We start from the raw sequence: 17,385 nt of genomic DNA, 5'->3' as shown, positions 1-17,385 counted from the left end.
TGTCGATTCTCTTCATGTTTTAACCACGTATAAAAATAAATACACCTTTAGTAATCTCAAATATTAAAATCTATAACTATTTTTTTATAAAAATATTACTTCCTATTCTTAAATTACGAGCGAGAGAAATATATTTATCAAAAAATTAAAAATTAAAAAAATATTTTAGTTGGTGCAAAAGACACACCCATATATTGTATCTCCCAAGTGCCACATTTTAATAAAACTAATCCAACTTTTAAATCTTCCAACCCTTCAACTTCATCCTCCAAACATGAAGCAACTTAACCAAATCTCACGGTGCAACCGTCCACACCGAAACATCTATATAATCCATCCTCATTGTACGTTACCAATCTGATGTACGATATAAAATATAGATTATGTAGAAGAGTCACAGGCTCCTACAGGGGGGAATGCAAGGCTTGAAGGTAGAGGCAGAAACATCTATATAGCCCATCTTCACCGTATGTTACTAGTTCGACGTATGATATAAAACATAGATTATGTAGAAGAGTCACGGGCTCCTACATAGGGAAATGCAAGGCTCGAAGGTAGAGGTGTGCATGGGTCAGGTTGTGTTGGTTTGGACCTAAATTCAAAATTGAACCGATTTAAACTGGTTCTATAAAATTGAAACAAAATCAAACTAACCATCTATAAAAAGTTGCATGAGGCCAATCCAAAAATTTGGTTCGATTCAATTTAATTTATTGGATCGATATTTGATAGGCTAGGATAAATAGGCTAGACTAAGTCTAAATATAAAAAAAAATTATTTTATATAGGATTGATATTCAATAGATTGGACTAAACAAGATAAGCTAAATCTAAACAAAAGAATTTTATTATATATAAAAAATAGGAAAATAAAAATCAAAAAATCAAAATTTATATGTAGATGCATGTGGATTGAATCGAGTTGGGTTGGGTAGGATTGGTTTGAATGTATGTGTGTGTGTGTGTGTAGGGTTGGATCGGGTTGAATTGATTTGAACCGATTTTTAAAAAATTTAAATTGAAAACAAACCAATTTTTTCAGATTAATTTTTTTCAAATTAAACCCAATTTTTTTCAAAAAAAAAGGATATAAACCAAGCTAGTTTGGGTTAGGTTCGTGGTTCCACCATTTTTATACACAACCCTGCTTGGAGGCCATCTTAAATTTGGGTGTGGAGGCTATTTTGCCTGGGACTCCACAATCAATGGAAATGTACCCATTGATCTGTGCAGCTACCCCAATCCCCTCCCCCATCCCACACACTCTCTCGAGCTCCAAATCCCAGCAAGTGCAATCGAATCCTCCAATTCTCCCTCTCCTTTGAATCCCTTGTTCCATCCCGAGCATTTACAACAAAAAAATCCAAGGTTTGAGCTTAGAGGATCCTAGGATTTAAGGATTTTATTTCCTCAAATCCGCTAGTTTTCTTCTCTCTAGAGGTGCACGAGGGGCAAGAGAGTGTTTCGCTTGACCTAACAATCGAGATGAGAGAGTACTTGATGGACAGTTGTGATCTCATATCTAGAGTTCAAATGATTGTTTTTTATAAATAATTTATGTGAACTAATTATTTGTTAATATATTTATGTGTTTTTTCAATTTTATATTTTTATATAGATTTATCTAAAATTTATGATTATTCCATCATTTAATCTATCTAAGGTAATAATCATAGCAAAAAAAAATCAAATAATATTTTAAAAAACTTTATTTTTTGCACCTAATTGAACATAAGTTGGTGGTAGGGTATGTTTAACCTATCAAGGTGTACAATAACATGTGGGTTATCATCTCAAGTTTGGATCCTCTCTGGTTCGGCATTGAACCCGAGAGGAACGATCAATCAATCATGGCCAAAATTGTGCAGGTCTCATGTGGTACACGAGGCAATGTGCCCCACATGATACGTGGGCCCTATACAATCATAACTATCCTACCATACATGGATACCTACGATTGATCAATTGGTCCTTCTCTATTCATGCCCTCTTATGGAGGAAAAATTATCGATTGAATCAAGTCCACCAGCTCAGCAGTGGACTAGTCCAACTAGAAAGCAAAATGCATAAAATGCCCTTCCGACTCCCTTTTCTCTCCTCCTGCTTCTTTATCCGTATTTGTGCATGTTGCTTTATAGTTGGATTGACTAATTATTGAGCAGGTGGACTTGGTCCAACCAATAATTCCTCCTCCCAGAGAATATTTCTGACCCTCTCCCCCTTCCATTGTAATAAATTTTGAGGAAACAAGAAGCAAAGCTTAAGATGGCCGACCTTTTATGATGGACTTTTATTTGTTTATGGAATATGTTAATGCAAAGTGCATTGAGGTTTTCTATTCCATTTCCACTCCTCTAATCCTTCTCTTATTGATCGGCAGGCTCGACTGTCCATTGTCATGCCAAGGTAAAGTTTGATGGTGCAATGCACAACTTCTCAAAGACTGGGGACTGGTTTCATTATTGAAGACCGCACCAATTGGGTTATGTTTGCTGGTATTTGCTGGTAGTCGATGAGAAGGATTCACAAATAGAGCTGTCCAACGATCTCAACATCTTAAGATTGGCTGAAGAAAAGCTCAAGTCAAACTCTGTTTTGAAGCTATACAAATCAAACTTGAACCAATAAAGCAGAGTTGAAATTAATCTCAAGCTGAGGCAAAACTTAGATTATAAATTATAATTTAATTATATAAAATATAAATAATGGATCATTGTATTAAAGCTCTAATTAGTTTTTTTTTTTCTTTCAATGCTAATTCATACTTGAACCAAGCTTGACTCAAATTCAAATTGATTTCAGTTTGATTCCGGATTAATAAGAACTCATCTTGAGCTACATTCGAAATTAAGCTTGAATTGAGCTGGAATAATGCTAAACAAATCAAGCATCATTTAGAGAAGCATGGTTGATTAGACTCAAGCTCGTTCAAGCTTGGCTTACAGACTGCAATGGCTTGGATCGATATTCATCCCTGAGGTGAGAATAAAATTTAGCATCCTCTGCTAAGAGATATCTAATTCGTTGTGGATGGCATCACCTCATTTTGTAACTCGCATGTTGGTAATTAGCTGCAACATGGATGCCATGATTGGCTTAATTCCTATTCCTTTAGATGCATGCAAGTATTTGTAATGGTGAACTTAATGGATGTAATTTCTGTACCGTAGATAATGGTGTTTCAACCTCTTTGAATATCAACCAAAAGAAAAAAAAGATAAAAAGAAAGAAAAGAAAAGAAACAAAACGTTCAGAGTCTTTAATTTTCAACATAGGTTTCAATAGGAAAGGAAAACCATGGTTCGCTAGGGTCGTCGGATATCTGTCATCCATTGAATATTTACAGCTGAAACCAGTTGAAACTAAACTGAATATCCATGGAAAACTACTCGCAGCAACTTGGCTTTGTTTTTTCAAATTGGATTTTTTTTTTTTGGCTGGAGAGCTTCTTATACAATTTTTCTGAGTCGATTAAGCCATCACGGGTTTGAGTGAGTTGGGAGAAACTATGGAATCTTAATTTATTTTTGAATTATTTGTTTCGAAAAGCTTTCTTTGTCATATTAAAATTTGTGTTAATTATGCTATTGAACAATTCACCATAACAGGTTGGGCATTTCAATAGAAGTGAATATTAACATTTAATTAAGATTTACTTCTTAATTCATTCTACGTGTCTACTTTCGTATTTACTAATTTTGTAAGTTAGTATCCATTTTAAGATTGCTGGATATCTAAGTCTTGTAGTCTTTCTGCTTTCCTGTTTTAAGTATTCATAGAAATGGGAACACATTGCTACTTGAAATGAGCATTCTAATTCTTTCTTCTTTACATGGTCGTGGTTGTGTTTTAGCTTGCACATCAAAATACCCAAACCCAGAAGTTGAAAAAATTTAGTCAACATTATGGATTGGATCAGCTTGGTCATTCAGACCAGATTTAAGCTAAAGAGAATAGTTAAAACAAGATGTTCAAATATAATGGCCGTGCATTTTCTCAAGAAAAAAAAATGCAATAGCCATGTGACACATGGAGCAATATTAACACCTTTATATCTGAAATTGATATAGAAGTGAATAAGGCAGGAACTACTGCAATCAACTAAACACCATCATAGTATCTAACAAGTATTTTTTGAAAAAAATTTCCAAACTTGGTCTCTCCAAATTCATATTAAAATTTTTGGCCTATAAAACGATAATGATACTAATTTAGCATATCCCGATAAATGTAGCTCAAACATAGTACCAATCTTATTTTATCGGGCAACATTAGCTTGCGATGATGATCAAAATGCAAAACTATAGTCCAGCTTAACTTGCAGGCGAATCATCTAAAGTCCTTTGATTCTCTTAGCTCATAATATGCAGTGAAAATATTTTTTAAGAAAATTACTATCCTTTTTTTGGATCCTAAAAGATTTATGTAAGCTTTAATGGGGTCCTAGAATATTGAGACTAGGTTTAGGAAAAATGAAAACGATTCCTGTGTCATTTAGGTTTCTTGCCGGTTGGACTAATATTTTAAGGGTACATCAAGCTGGCGTCTATTTCATGGTTTAGGTGGTTCCTCTCTCTTAGGGTACATCAAGCTGGCGTCTATTTCATGGTTTAGGTGGTTCCTCTCTCTTTGTTCTAAAGCGATTGATATTGTCCAGAAAGAAAAAACTATAGTCCCACTCATCTACATCACTCATTTCTTCTCTTCATCTACTCAGTTACCTTCCACTTACGCCACCACTCCATCTACCCCTTGCATCTTCCTTTTGTTCTATTGTTGCATTTTTTTTCAACCTCCTGCCTTGAATGCATGCAACTGAACAAGAGCTAACATCAAAATAAAAAAGCATAAATTTTGTGATTGATGGTGATATTAGTGCCCTCAAAAAATACATAAATAAGTATGAGGATTCTAAACATGTTTTAAAGAAACATCCATGTCCTCCTTACTTCATGTCCAGAAATTGTTCTTTGTCAAGTCAAATATAGTATTGAAGTATCTGTGTATTGCAAAAAAAATTGCTAGATAATACTGAGTATGTTTCAACAGAAAATATGCCAATCAAGCACTGAAAAAGATGTATATTTCATATAAAAAATATGTGAATTCAGTATAAAAACTTGTGTTCAGTATATAAAATATGTGCTTAACTGGATAGAGTTATTAACTGAGTCCTGCAACAAAATGTAAGAGAATTTCAAAACCAAATCATTCCGGTAAAATAAATAAATATGTTGCCTAAGAATGCAAAAGGAAAACTAAAAGACATTTGTCAAAATCTCCTTTTTCCTTCGATAAAGGCCTGAGTATGCTTGAGCGTACATCCATGTGTGTTCGAGAGAGAGGGGGGGAGAGAATAAACGATCAGAGAGACTGATACAACATGGTGGATCCATCTGATGTTCTATATTTATAAACAAAAGGTGCAATACATATCATAGAGCACTGATACAACAAGTTGCTGTTTTGATAACTCATACAATCATGCGATGCTTATGAGAGCAAGGAAACCAACGAGACAAACTCCGAGGTCACTCTCCCTTTCGACCTCGTGTTGATCACAAAATGCTCCGGGTATTTCCTAAGCAGCGTCAGCAGGCCAAACCATGGCCTGCCTTTGGTTTCATTTGGTGGCCAGTCCTCAGATGTCAGATATCTTCTAACCCTACTGTGGTGCCATATGTTGCCATACTGCTCAACAAGCTGGTTCAGGTCACAAGAAAACCATCAGCTCTATTATACGGAGAATTGAGAGAATACATACTGAAACGATAAACTAATAATAAAGCAAATGTTGAATTAGCTGTAGGCCATGGAATACTGAGATGCGGCAGCAGCAATTGGCAAGGAAATATAACAAAACTGTCTGCCATGGATGGATAATTGATGCATCATACAAAAAAATTCTTGCATCAAGCAGCTAGAAAAGAAAACAAAGTCACTTAAAACTAAGCTATAATGTCATTAGAAAAATAAGGGGAAAATATAGTAATGCAGCCTCCTTATGGAAATTGATATACATAATAGTTACTAGGCAGATTTGATATCACCCATCAATTCGAATTAGCAAAAGCAACGTCTCCTTGAATTATATGGATTCCAAACATTCATGATTTGTATGTGAATGAGACGAAATACTTATCCCTCGGTCTATTAGAAAACTCTCTCTCCAAGGATTGTGAAAGACATTCTACTAAAAATATTCTTGTTATTGCTTCGAGTCATATTCCCCAAAAAGTGGATCCTGCTCTAATAGCTCCGAATAAATTAAATACATGCAACGATGGCTTCTTATTCCACAACATTATTCCCCATATTCCCCCAAAGATACAAAGACTTCCTATTCCACAACAACGAAAGCCCTTTTCATTCTTTCGTATACTAGGGGATTTCACTAAAAATCAAGCCTAATTCAGTATTATACCAGATGAACAACAATAAGTCTGCAAAATGCTATCATTATAATGCCAACACACACATACCATCTCTATATGATGTATGTTGCATGCTCAAAACACATGATCACCTGTGCCGAGGAAGCTGCTATGAACACAAGATCACCTCCAACCAAGTAAAGTCCTGGCAAGCCAAAGAATGCAAGACTCACAATAATTCACCTTTTTAATCTTCTGTGCCACATCACAGCACCATCAACCTTAATCCCTTTCACAATGGACAACAGCACCACAATTGCAACACCTATCCAATTCTGAGGCCACACAATCCACCCAGCCACTTAATACATACTGACCTATCTTTTTACTTGCACATGGATCAGAGACACCCAATACTTGCCAAAATAAACTATTGACAACACAGTTTATGATATAGAAATCACAGAAACAAATGTTTGAAACATATGCACATCTTATACATAATATGAGCCTGCTGAGAGTGACACAAAGATATATATTATTAGATATGCAATTGTGTCCACTTGGACAAATGTTTCCGTCACGAGGATTACGTTAGATGCATCAACCACTCTGAGATATACATATAAGAAGACCTCAATAGCTCAAAGGCAACAATTGAATTGCCATACAAGATTTAACCAATGGTAAATGCTAACCAAATCAGAATTTGCTCCCCAGCCAAAAAGAAGAAGAATTGGTCCTATCAACTGCTATATCCAGCATAAGTAAGCTAACAATACAATTTGAAAATGCGATGCAGAGTTGGTCTTGTTTGAATTCTGGTTGAAATTCCTAGTAAGATTTGGATTTGGGGTTTGAAAGCACAACTTACTGGAAAAATATAAATTCTAGCCTTGGCAACTTTAATAAAAACTAAACAACCAATTATATGAAAGAAATTGGATAGCAAACTGCTTCAGAATATCAAATGCATAAAAAATGCATGGATAACACAGCACTTTTCTATGTTTCCATGTATTTGCATCCAGCATTGCACAATATGCATTATTTGATGGAAGATACAGTAACAGACTAGATGAGCCTAGTCTGCTTTAAACTCGTGGTAGTATATAGCAGCCATCAGTCATAACTAACCTCCGCATGAAGTTTTACCATAGGCATCCACTCTCCAGGGCCACAAAGATCAGACAGTACTGTGGCTACAGATGAAACAACATCCTTCTCTTCTAATTGCAAGAGTTGATGATTATCTGCTTCCCTGTCAGCCCTTGATCTTGTCTCCGACTTTTTATCTGCAAAAGAGGGAAGTAAAATCATGTCACCCTAAGCAAACTCCTAGCCATAAATTCTAATCTCATTATATACCAGGCTGTGATATATTGAAACATCTATAGATTAGAACAGTGCTTCCAGTTCATTCATCTGCAAGAAATAATGCATATCTAGTTATCTTATTAACTAGAATTTGTGCATGGCCTTGGTTTACAATTAACTTAGAGTGATATATAGTTTTATTACAAAAATTATGCATCCGTCACTCTACATTCAAAACTGTTGGGAACTTTAGAAGTTGTTTCTTGGTCACATGAGCTTAAACAGCACAACAACATAGGCCTCTCTACCTGTGAATTAGCCTTCCAAGTTTCATGTTAAGCACCTCTCTATCTGGACCAATATTTTGATGCCAATTCCAAAGGGTTGACATTAGGTAGAGACAGTTGTAAAACATATTCAATTTATGATAATGACTTGCCTCACAGGACCAGCCCCAAACAGATAAAGCTTGTTGGTTAAGGTCAACATAGATAGCTTATCACTCTTTGTTTGATAGGTTGGAGCAAATATAGAAGATAAAATTACAAATTACTAGCAAACAACAACATTTTTGAAGATATGATGGTGCATCAAAGATGCAGCAAAATGTTTACCGAGGAAGAATTTCAATTTACTTAAGAGAGAGAATATCTGTTTAAAGTTTCCAAATGATTCAACAAAGTTATAGCTACATTCCTAGTACACCATTTTGAGTGCTACTTATCGAGCGAGTGCAGTGTCCCAAGCATGAGCTTCTTTTTCAGAGAAGAATGCCACAAGGTGACCAAACATTGAGCCCTAATAACTGCAGACAGCAACAACTTCAGAGACACATGGTAAGATGTTTCTTCTGTTAATAACAAGCATCTTGGCAACATTAATATTGTTGTTGACTTGTTGTGCTAACAGATAAATGGCACAAGCATCTAATTACAGCATGAAGGGCCTAATGGAAATTGAGCTGCAAAATTTGAGTTTTCAAAACCAGCATGGCAATGACCAATATGTTAGCTTCAGAAAGGGAACCTAATGGTCAATATAATAAATGAAAACACTAAAGGTTCAATGATGTGGTTACATAATTTCATTTATAAAGTTATTCAGTAAAACCCTACTCTATCCAATACTAGCAATCAGAATGGAAATGATACATCTAGAAAGATCCAGTTGGAACAAATTATTGATGTGATAAAGAGAATCATCTGATAAATGCTAAGGGCAAAGAACAAAGCGCATCTGAGCAAAGAATAAAAAATTCTATTGCTTTAACAACTACTCAGGGTGGGATTAGAGCTGAGTTTTCTTCTGTTTCGAGGGATTAACAGTCAATGTTTCAGATTGGAAGCAAACAGTAAGCTATAAATATTTTGAACCTAATACTTAAATTGCAGGGATCACCTACTTGATTATTAGGATGCAAACTGACCTGATGAAAAAAAATTGGCTATGCCAAACAAGTGATAAGAAAAGGTGATGCAAACCCCAGTTATGTTGTTTTAGAATTACAAAAGGCAAAATTCAATCTAACATGGATCTCCAAGTCAAGATATGACAGAAACTGAATATAAATCTCAAACTGTGAATTGTATAATACACCAGTATTGTGCACATGCGGTGCATTTGATTTATTTAAGAGTCAGGATCATTTGAAGGATTGCTATGCTTCCATCCATCATGATTATTTAAAGCAATCTGATAAAAATACTTGCTATTTAAATTTTTATACTTCTTTCTTTTCTTTTGTTTTCTTTTTTTCCTTCAAGACAGAGAAAGGAAGGGCAACCCACACCCACACTTTAATTATCCAAGTACAAATTTTCAGGGATGTGCCACCCAAGAAACAAAAACCAGATCCTCTGGGTGCTAAGCAAAGTGGTGCGACCACTAGGGCAAGACCTAGTTCACTTCTTCCTGGTATTTATTAGATAGGAAATATGAATGATTTGCTTAATAAAAGAAGAGAGTATTTATTTAACGAAACTAACACATGGAAGAGTAAGATGTGAAGCCATCGGAAGATTTATGAAAGCTGCGACTTCCTAGAGACATTGACTGTTCCGCATTATATATAATAGGTAACCTAAACAATCAAGAACGACATACATATGGATGTATGTTTTATGTATTTATGCATGTGAAGAAAAAGAGCATGCAAACACAAATGCACACATAGAGAGAGATGTTTACGTGCACAATATAAAATTATCCTTGAGACATCTTCCTTTAAAACACTGATGTAGTCATAACTTACCATAGAAGTTGTAGTTAGAGAATGGATATTTCTAAAATTCTTCCAAGAAAAGAAAGGAAAACAAATAAAAGAGGACGTCTAGCCACAGTTCTCAATAAAGCAAGGGAGAAATAGGAAATTGCTTTGGTAGCTGAAGATACTTTGTCTGGTTGGATTCTTCAATTGGCAGGCTCAATGTGGTTGCAAGTAAAGGATGAAAAAGAAATTTAATGGCAAGAAAAGAAAAAAGGAAAGAAGTATGAAAAGAAAGAATACTAGAATCCTATCTTGTTTGGTTAAATGAAGCATTTTAAATAAAGTGGATAGGAAATGAGTTAGTTATCCTAATCCACTTGCCTTTTATTACTCTCACAAGATCACTACCTAAAACAGAGTAAGAATCTCAGGCCTTTGGCCCTCTATTTTTCCTTTTTCTTCCCTCCCTGAATTGCCTTTCATTCACAAAACATCAAAAAGAAAATTTTTCCTCCTAACTTCTTTGCTCTTCATCAACAACTGCAAAAAACCGAAGATAGGGGCATTCTATTTCCCTCAAGACAAATCATTCAATATCCTTTCCTTGTTAATCTAAAATTGAGGGTCCCCACTTAAGCAGTTGATGATACCTACACCCTTCTCGTTGAGAAACAATTGCCGCAACTTATGATAAATATATTGTACAAGTAAATTATGATTTAATTTTTTGATCAAAATAACTCCAGATGTATACTAACCAGCTTCAAATTCCTATTCCTCTAGCAAAACCAAACAATGTTATACCACTATTGCACGAATAACAAAGGATTGTACTTTGAGTTCCTACTAAAGTAACTATATAAAAAGGAGAATGAGGAGAAAATGACTCATCATGTAGCACTTTAACTTTTTTTTGCCAATAGAAAGGGCCAATAGGGAATAGGCTATAGAATATGTGGCAGGCTTCCCCCAAACATTGTCAACTTTCCAAATTTTGAAGGCAAGATTCGGTCCCAAGTCATTTGGTACAACCACCAAAGATTTTAACAACTTGGTAAGCTAGCACCTTCATGTAAAAAGTTAACACCTTTTTGTCCTCCTTTGGACAACACCATGTAAGATTTCACTCCGAACACATGGGACGTGTAAAAGAACAACCTTTGCTAATGTTTAGATGTATTTTCCTAAAATTATGAGTACAAAGTAGGGATGTTTCTACTCAGAGTCATTAGGGCCATCGTTGCCTGTATCGGCCCCGATTGGGCGTATCGACCCAATTCGATGGGGAACCAAGATGGTTCACCACGTCAGTTCAGTAAATAGGCTGAACCGGCTCTAACCTCGATTAAACCGACTCTACTCCCATCCTGGTGCTCAAAGCACAACCCACTTGATGCTTGCCCTCCCCCTCTCTCTCGCTTGCTCTGCCCGCAATTTTCCTCCCCCGAAGACGACAATGAGCGCTTTCGAGCCCTCTCCCTCAGCTCTCTTTCACCCTATCTCTCTCCCTCTCGCTCCCTCTCCTTCTCCCTTCCCCCTCCCTCTCCTGGTCTCCCTGTTTCGGTATGCCCCAGAACAGGATGGTACAAACCTGTTATATAATATGAGATTTCAGATTGTATAAGAGACCGGATTTCATTGTTGTAGATTCTAACAATCTTCTCTTCTACTAAACTTTCTACTTACACTTTCTTTCCTAATCTAATATCATTGTTTTCCTTCTTGTTTTATTTGTTTATGCTCTCATCACCTCCCATTTCATCAAGGTTTCCTAATAAGAATAGTATGAACTCTTCCAAAAAACAGCAAAGCAAAAAGGAAGACAATAAAGAGGAAGAAATCAGGGACAATCAGATTGTGTGTGAGAGAGACAGGTGGATGTTTTTGACTCCTACTGGGGCCCCTAGTTTTTGTATATGCATGTACATGTTTTTTTGCATGTTTCCATATTCATGTAGCCACATGGCATTGGTGCCAAATGTCCAGGTGCCCAAAAATTTGCAACACCTTGACTCCTAGAAAACATGATATGTGGTACATGTGCTGAGTGTCTGAGTATCCAAAAGTTTGTGACACCTCAACTTCTAGAAACCTGCCATGTGGTATAGGTGCTAAGTATCCTAGTATCCAAAGTTAGCGACATCTTAACTTCTAGAAAACTTGACATGTGGTAAAGGCCACAAGTTTTCTGATATGTAAAAGTTTGCAGCACCTCAAACTTTAGAAGAACTGAGATGTAGACCTTAAAACAGATAGGATGCACATAGGATAATAGTAATTCTATACCCCTATTGGCTTACATTTGATGGATAGGAATATGAAGACAGATTTTAGTTGGAAGTTAAAATCTGAATCCATACTTGTTTGTAATTGAAAAGATATCGATACAACTCAGATATAAGAGATATAAATTTTAGTTTGAAACAAATTTGCTTACAGAATTAATTTAGTGAATAATACGTATATTATAATTATTCATTTCAATGAGTATATGCAAACTTCATGAGAACATAATTGCCCTTAATGAAATGGCCATCTTAGTCGATTATAATAATTGTACATTAACGCATCTTGGCGGAAAATTTTCACTGTTAATTTTCACTGTGCCCGTGAATAAAGAAATTTGAAGACATAATGCCATCATTTGCCAAATTCACTTTGGGTTTATTAGCAATATGAGTCTAAGAAGTATGCCATATGCACATATTTGGATACTCATGTATATGTTTGTATCTGCAAATGCTTTTATTTGGAAGATACAAAAATGGATAGACAAAATAGTAGGATGCTGCAACTTGCTCCCATGTCCTGATATATTAGATATCTAAATAGATTGAAATGTACGTTACCCGCTCCATTATCACTCCCTACTTCCACATCATTCAACCATAATTATGCATCTGTATATCTTAAAAGTATGGTAGGACAGTTTACGAATTTTATATTCAATAGTTGTGTTTCATATAATGTTAAATTAAAGTTAAATAAGAAAAGTGGTGTTACTATACTAGCTTTGTGTTTATTCTGTAAATCATTTCAGCTTGCTACTTGAAATTAATGAAAGTAAAAGTGTTGTAAGTGTCTGCTCCTCTGTCAACAGCAGAATACAATTATCTAATACATGGTAACACTTTGCAATAAGATAAGAAAACTTTTCTTTTTTATTAGGCTTTTAGTACTTGCTATATTAGACAGTTGAGATAGTTGTCTCGGATGTTGATGAATCACCAACTAAATAACTGTTTTAGAAATAACATGACTACCTCCCACACAGCAAATATACCACACCTTATCAACATAAATGCGATAATAGTATTAGCAATAACAATAAGAATCAAATAAATCTTAAAAAGGAGGAATTAATGAAGAATCATCTCCACTTCCTAATGAACATGTTCTTCGGCAGACTCATGAAAATCCACCAATAACCATCCACCAATTATTATCACTAGTCCTATTATTAAAAAAACGTGAAATCTTCAAGACTAAAGTGGAAATTCAAAGACCACCATAAGTTGAAGAAATCTCAAGACCTATAAACATATTCTAAAGTGTGAAACTTTACATGACCAAACTGCTAAAGGAAACATATAGATGCAACTTCAATTCACTCTAAGAAACAAATCAAATAGGTGCTAGAAATGTGAGAAGCAAAGGAACTGTTTTGAAGGTGATACACAGGTTTTATAGATAAACATCACAAAGAATAGTTTCAAATCCATCGGCATATGATACGTGAAAGCATAGTTAAATTAAAGGCCACAGCACCTAATTCACATAAAAAATTCTCATACAGTAAATGAGCTTACATTATATGCATATAGATCAAATAACCATCTAAAACCCCTATATCCCTCAGAAATAAATAAGACTACAATCATAAGTATTTAAACAATGATTTTTGTCTCACAAGCTCCTAAATAGAAAAGCATTGCCTACTTTGAGCAAACCCAAGTAGTATACATGTGCAAATCAGAGATCCTGATTCAATTTTGGATGCTTAAATCACCTCCAGGAGAATACTTGACATAGCCCACTTAAATGGTAGATACTATCATTAAACCATAGTTTTCAATATTGGTTGGGTGACCTCCTGCATATATAGGTAGATTCTAAAATATTTACTTTGAACAATGAGGAAAAAACCATGCTAGACCACTGATTTGGACAAACAAATCATTTTTTTTTACCAACATGAAAGACTAAATATACCTATGAATGGCTGCGCGCCTTATTCATGCTACAACACTCCTAGGACTTGAGAACTTGATTAAAATAGTGCATTTCAAAACTCCAAGACTTTCCTGACGGTCTGTTTCATTAAGATACACCAAAATCATACATAAAAATTCAGAAGCAGGTGCCTGAATTGTAATCGAGGCCCTTAAAAAATTGAGCCACAATAAATGAACAAAATAACTTTTTTTTCTGAGGATTGAGCCCTAGACTCAACACAAGCATTTTGAGACAGATTGTATAATTCACCATTATTAAAATCCTAGCCTGACTCCCAATTTGAATTGAGCATGAGAGAGATCAATCCATTTTGCATTGATGATAGCTTCTTCATTTCTCCGGAATTCAAATTCACCCATTCAACCAAGAACGACCACTCACAAATCCCTAATCTTATAAATGCACTTTTCTGCCTTCAACATCAGCAAACATTTCTTAATCTGTTCGCGATACCAATCCGGAGGCACACAACATGTTACCCAAACTCCAATTAAAAATATGGCAAGTATTGTCTACAATTCAATGCAGTCAAAAAGGCAAAAAAAAAAAATCTTTTCTCCCCTAAGATTTTAAGCAAACTCCAACACATATAATTACCACTCACCATGCAACAAGAGCAACGACAGAGGCAGAAAGTTTTCAAGAAATCCAGGAAAGGATGGGGAGAACTGAATGATTGCAGTTCCAATCTTACCGAATTGTCCCGAAGAAGGTCCCGCCTTCCCGGGAAGCGCAGCTCCGGAGGCACCTACTCCATATCCCGCAAACCCCTCCACATCTCCAGATGATCCCCTCCTCCTAATCTTCTTCCCCGCAATGCCGACGTGTCCCACGCCATCATCCACCCCATCCTCCTCCCCCTCCTCTTCCCGATCGTCGTCGTCGTCGTCGTAGGAGCCGTCGCGGAACTCAGACGGGCGGGGGCGGCCCTTGCGGGAGAAGTGCGGCGGCACGGCAGCGGCACTGGGAGGATGGAGAAGGGGCAGCGGCGGCGCGTGGCGGGCGGCAGCGGCGGAGGCGAAGATGGAGCGGGTGGGGAGGAGGAAATAGAAGCGCTTGTCGCCGATCTGGAGGAGGTCCTGGGAGTCGAGCTTGACGGGGGGGTTGCCGGGGAGGTGGAGGACGCCCTCGACGAGGCAGCCATTCTTGCCGATGACGTCGAGGGCGAAGCGGCGACGCTGGAAGTCGTAGAAGATGCGGGCGTGGTGCCGGGAGATGTTCATACCGCCGCCGAGGCTCGAGAGGTCGACGTCCACCGCCGACTTCTTGCTGTTGCGGCCCAGCATGATCGAGTAGGTCTGCATGTAGTACTCGAAGTCCTCCCCCTGGAGCTTCGCGAACCCGGCCTCCACCTCCCCGGCCCCCGCCGCCGCCGCGGGGGCGGCGCAGCCTCCGCCTCCGACCATCGCCATGGCCAACGGAGAGAGAAGAACCCTAGGATCCGGATTTTGGCGAGCTCTGGTGCCACCTTCTTGCTGTTACCAAATTGACCTCTGCTTTTTTCCATTTGTTTGCTCGGTGGTTTAACGCACCTCCCCTTTTTTTAATACAAAAATCAAACAAAATTATTAGTCATTATCAATCTTTCTCTTAAGTAAAAATTATTAGTTTAGATTTGCAGGGCGAAAGAACTGAGAGAACTGTCCTCTCTTCTCTAAAGTATGAAAAAATACAACCAGACACTAAAAAAATTATTTGTCTTCTGCCCAAATCCAAATATCCTAGTTTGTTTTTGATCCTCCTCGGCAATCATTTCTTTTTTTATTGTTTTATAAACTTTTCCTCCAATCGCATCTACGTTGATCAAATAAACATTTAAAAATCAATAAGAATATGTTGTTTCATTTCAGCAGAGTAAGAACTTGTTTATTTAATGGTATTTGCTCTCGAGAGTTTCACGGAGTATCCAAAAACATGAGAAGTCAATGTACCAAAAAAAAACCCAAAAACATATGAGAAGTCAAAGTACTTATACAAATTGGTATTAAATTTAATGCTGTTAATGTTGTTAAAGCTCCCGTATCCTAAGAACCAAGAAGTGGGTGATGGGGATGCATGTACCTTTGTAGCTACACAACTTGAATGCATTCTCTATAGACAATGCTTCTAAGCTAATACTCTGCTACTTATTTTCTCTTCAACATCTCTTTCTGTAGAGCAGTTTAATATCTTAAACATGTATGGAGTTCTTTTCTCTCTCTCTCTCTCTCTCTCTCTCTCTCTCTCTCTCTCTCTCTTTTTCCTTTTTTTTTTTGAGCCAAATGTCTCATATTACATGAGAATAAAGATATCCATGAGCATTGGAGTAAAAATTTCCTTGAGATCCTCAGGAATAGTGAAGAAAAATGTCAAAGAAAGCTTCTAATGTAATTCACCATTTGAGTTGCCATACACTTTGCCACATGATTGCTTCATGATTGCTTGAGCAGTATACATGAGCAGCTCGGAATAACTCAAAAAAAAATTTCTTTGATTTGGAGCCATTTCTTTTGGTTTTCTGTCCTTAATTGAAGAGGAGCTTCTAGATTTTTCTTAATAAAATAATGATGTTATAAAAAAAGAGAAAAATACAAAAGGTGTATTGATCAAAAGCACTGCTCTTAATTAATTTAAATGCAAGTCGCAAACTTCAGACATAGTAACCATCAAGTTGCTAGATCCTATCAAATATCCATGTCAAGACTAAAATCTTTTCAGACAACCATTACTTAGTAGTTCAACTCATTTTATTTCAAGTTGAAGGCTTTCTTAGTAAAAATGTTTCTTGTAGATCTAAGCATCTAACTAGAACATTGGCAATGTATTGTGCTCATGCTTTCTTTATACGCCTTTTCACTAGGATAAGCCATAAAAAAAAATTATAAAAAAAGCCAAAGAGTTCCATTAATAGCAACTATAAAAAGTTATTTTGATATAATCATTTTGCAATGCATAGGAATACTTTTCTTCGATTAGTTATTTGGCAAAAAAGTTGTTGCCTTTATAGTGTAAATTAAGAAAGATATCTAAAAATCTCTATTTCAAATACATGTAATGACAAGTATGAAAGCACAAGGTCCTACATCATCAAAGTTATGTGATTTTATCCATTTTTTTTTATAGATAAGCAGATCTTTATTGTTATCTTGCAATATTTTACAATATATTTTTATTTAGTGTTTTCAAAAGGATGTTGTTTCATTGGAACTTTTAAATCTTATAATCATGTATGAGTAATGTTTTCCACATGGATATGATCAAAAGACACTTACG

The 17,385-nt window shown here is 36.2% G+C and overlaps 1 protein-coding gene across 1 annotated transcript; it reads right to left on the bottom strand.

Annotated features, from left to right (window-relative positions):
- Positions 1 to 5,268: 5,268 nt before the first annotated feature.
- Positions 5,269 to 15,652, bottom strand: LOC103709392 (FHA domain-containing protein FHA2-like). The gene is made up of 3 exons (XM_008794695.4): positions 14,828 to 15,652; positions 7,512 to 7,669; positions 5,269 to 5,703 (listed from the first exon to the last, which is right to left on the bottom strand). Exons 1-3 carry the CDS (start codon positions 15,543 to 15,545, stop codon positions 5,494 to 5,496), a joined length of 1,086 nt encoding a protein of 361 aa, XP_008792917.1. The 5' UTR covers positions 15,546 to 15,652; the 3' UTR covers positions 5,269 to 5,493.
- Between the last annotated feature and the right edge of the window lie 1,733 nt (positions 15,653 to 17,385).

Source organism: Phoenix dactylifera, chromosome 9 (genome assembly GCF_009389715.1).
Source record: "Phoenix dactylifera cultivar Barhee BC4 chromosome 9, palm_55x_up_171113_PBpolish2nd_filt_p, whole genome shotgun sequence".
Taxonomy (NCBI): Eukaryota; Viridiplantae; Streptophyta; class Magnoliopsida; order Arecales; family Arecaceae; genus Phoenix; species Phoenix dactylifera.
The sequence above is the reverse complement of the archived record's forward strand: the minus strand, read 5'-3'. Positions and strand labels throughout refer to the sequence as shown.

Bases quoted from the DNA above. Each gene is read 5' to 3' on its own strand.
- LOC103709392 (XM_008794695.4), bottom strand. From the start codon at position 15,545: ATGGCGATGGTCGGAGGCGGAGGCTGCGCCGCCCCCGCGGCGGCGGCG. The intron at 7,670-14,827 runs GTAAGATTGGAA...CCTCTTTTGCAG, and splicing joins ACCTTCTTCGGGACAATTCG to ATAAAAAGTCGGAGACAAGA. The intron at 5,704-7,511 runs GTTAGTTATGAC...GACCTGAACCAG, and splicing joins TGGTAAAACTTCATGCGGAG to CTTGTTGAGCAGTATGGCAA.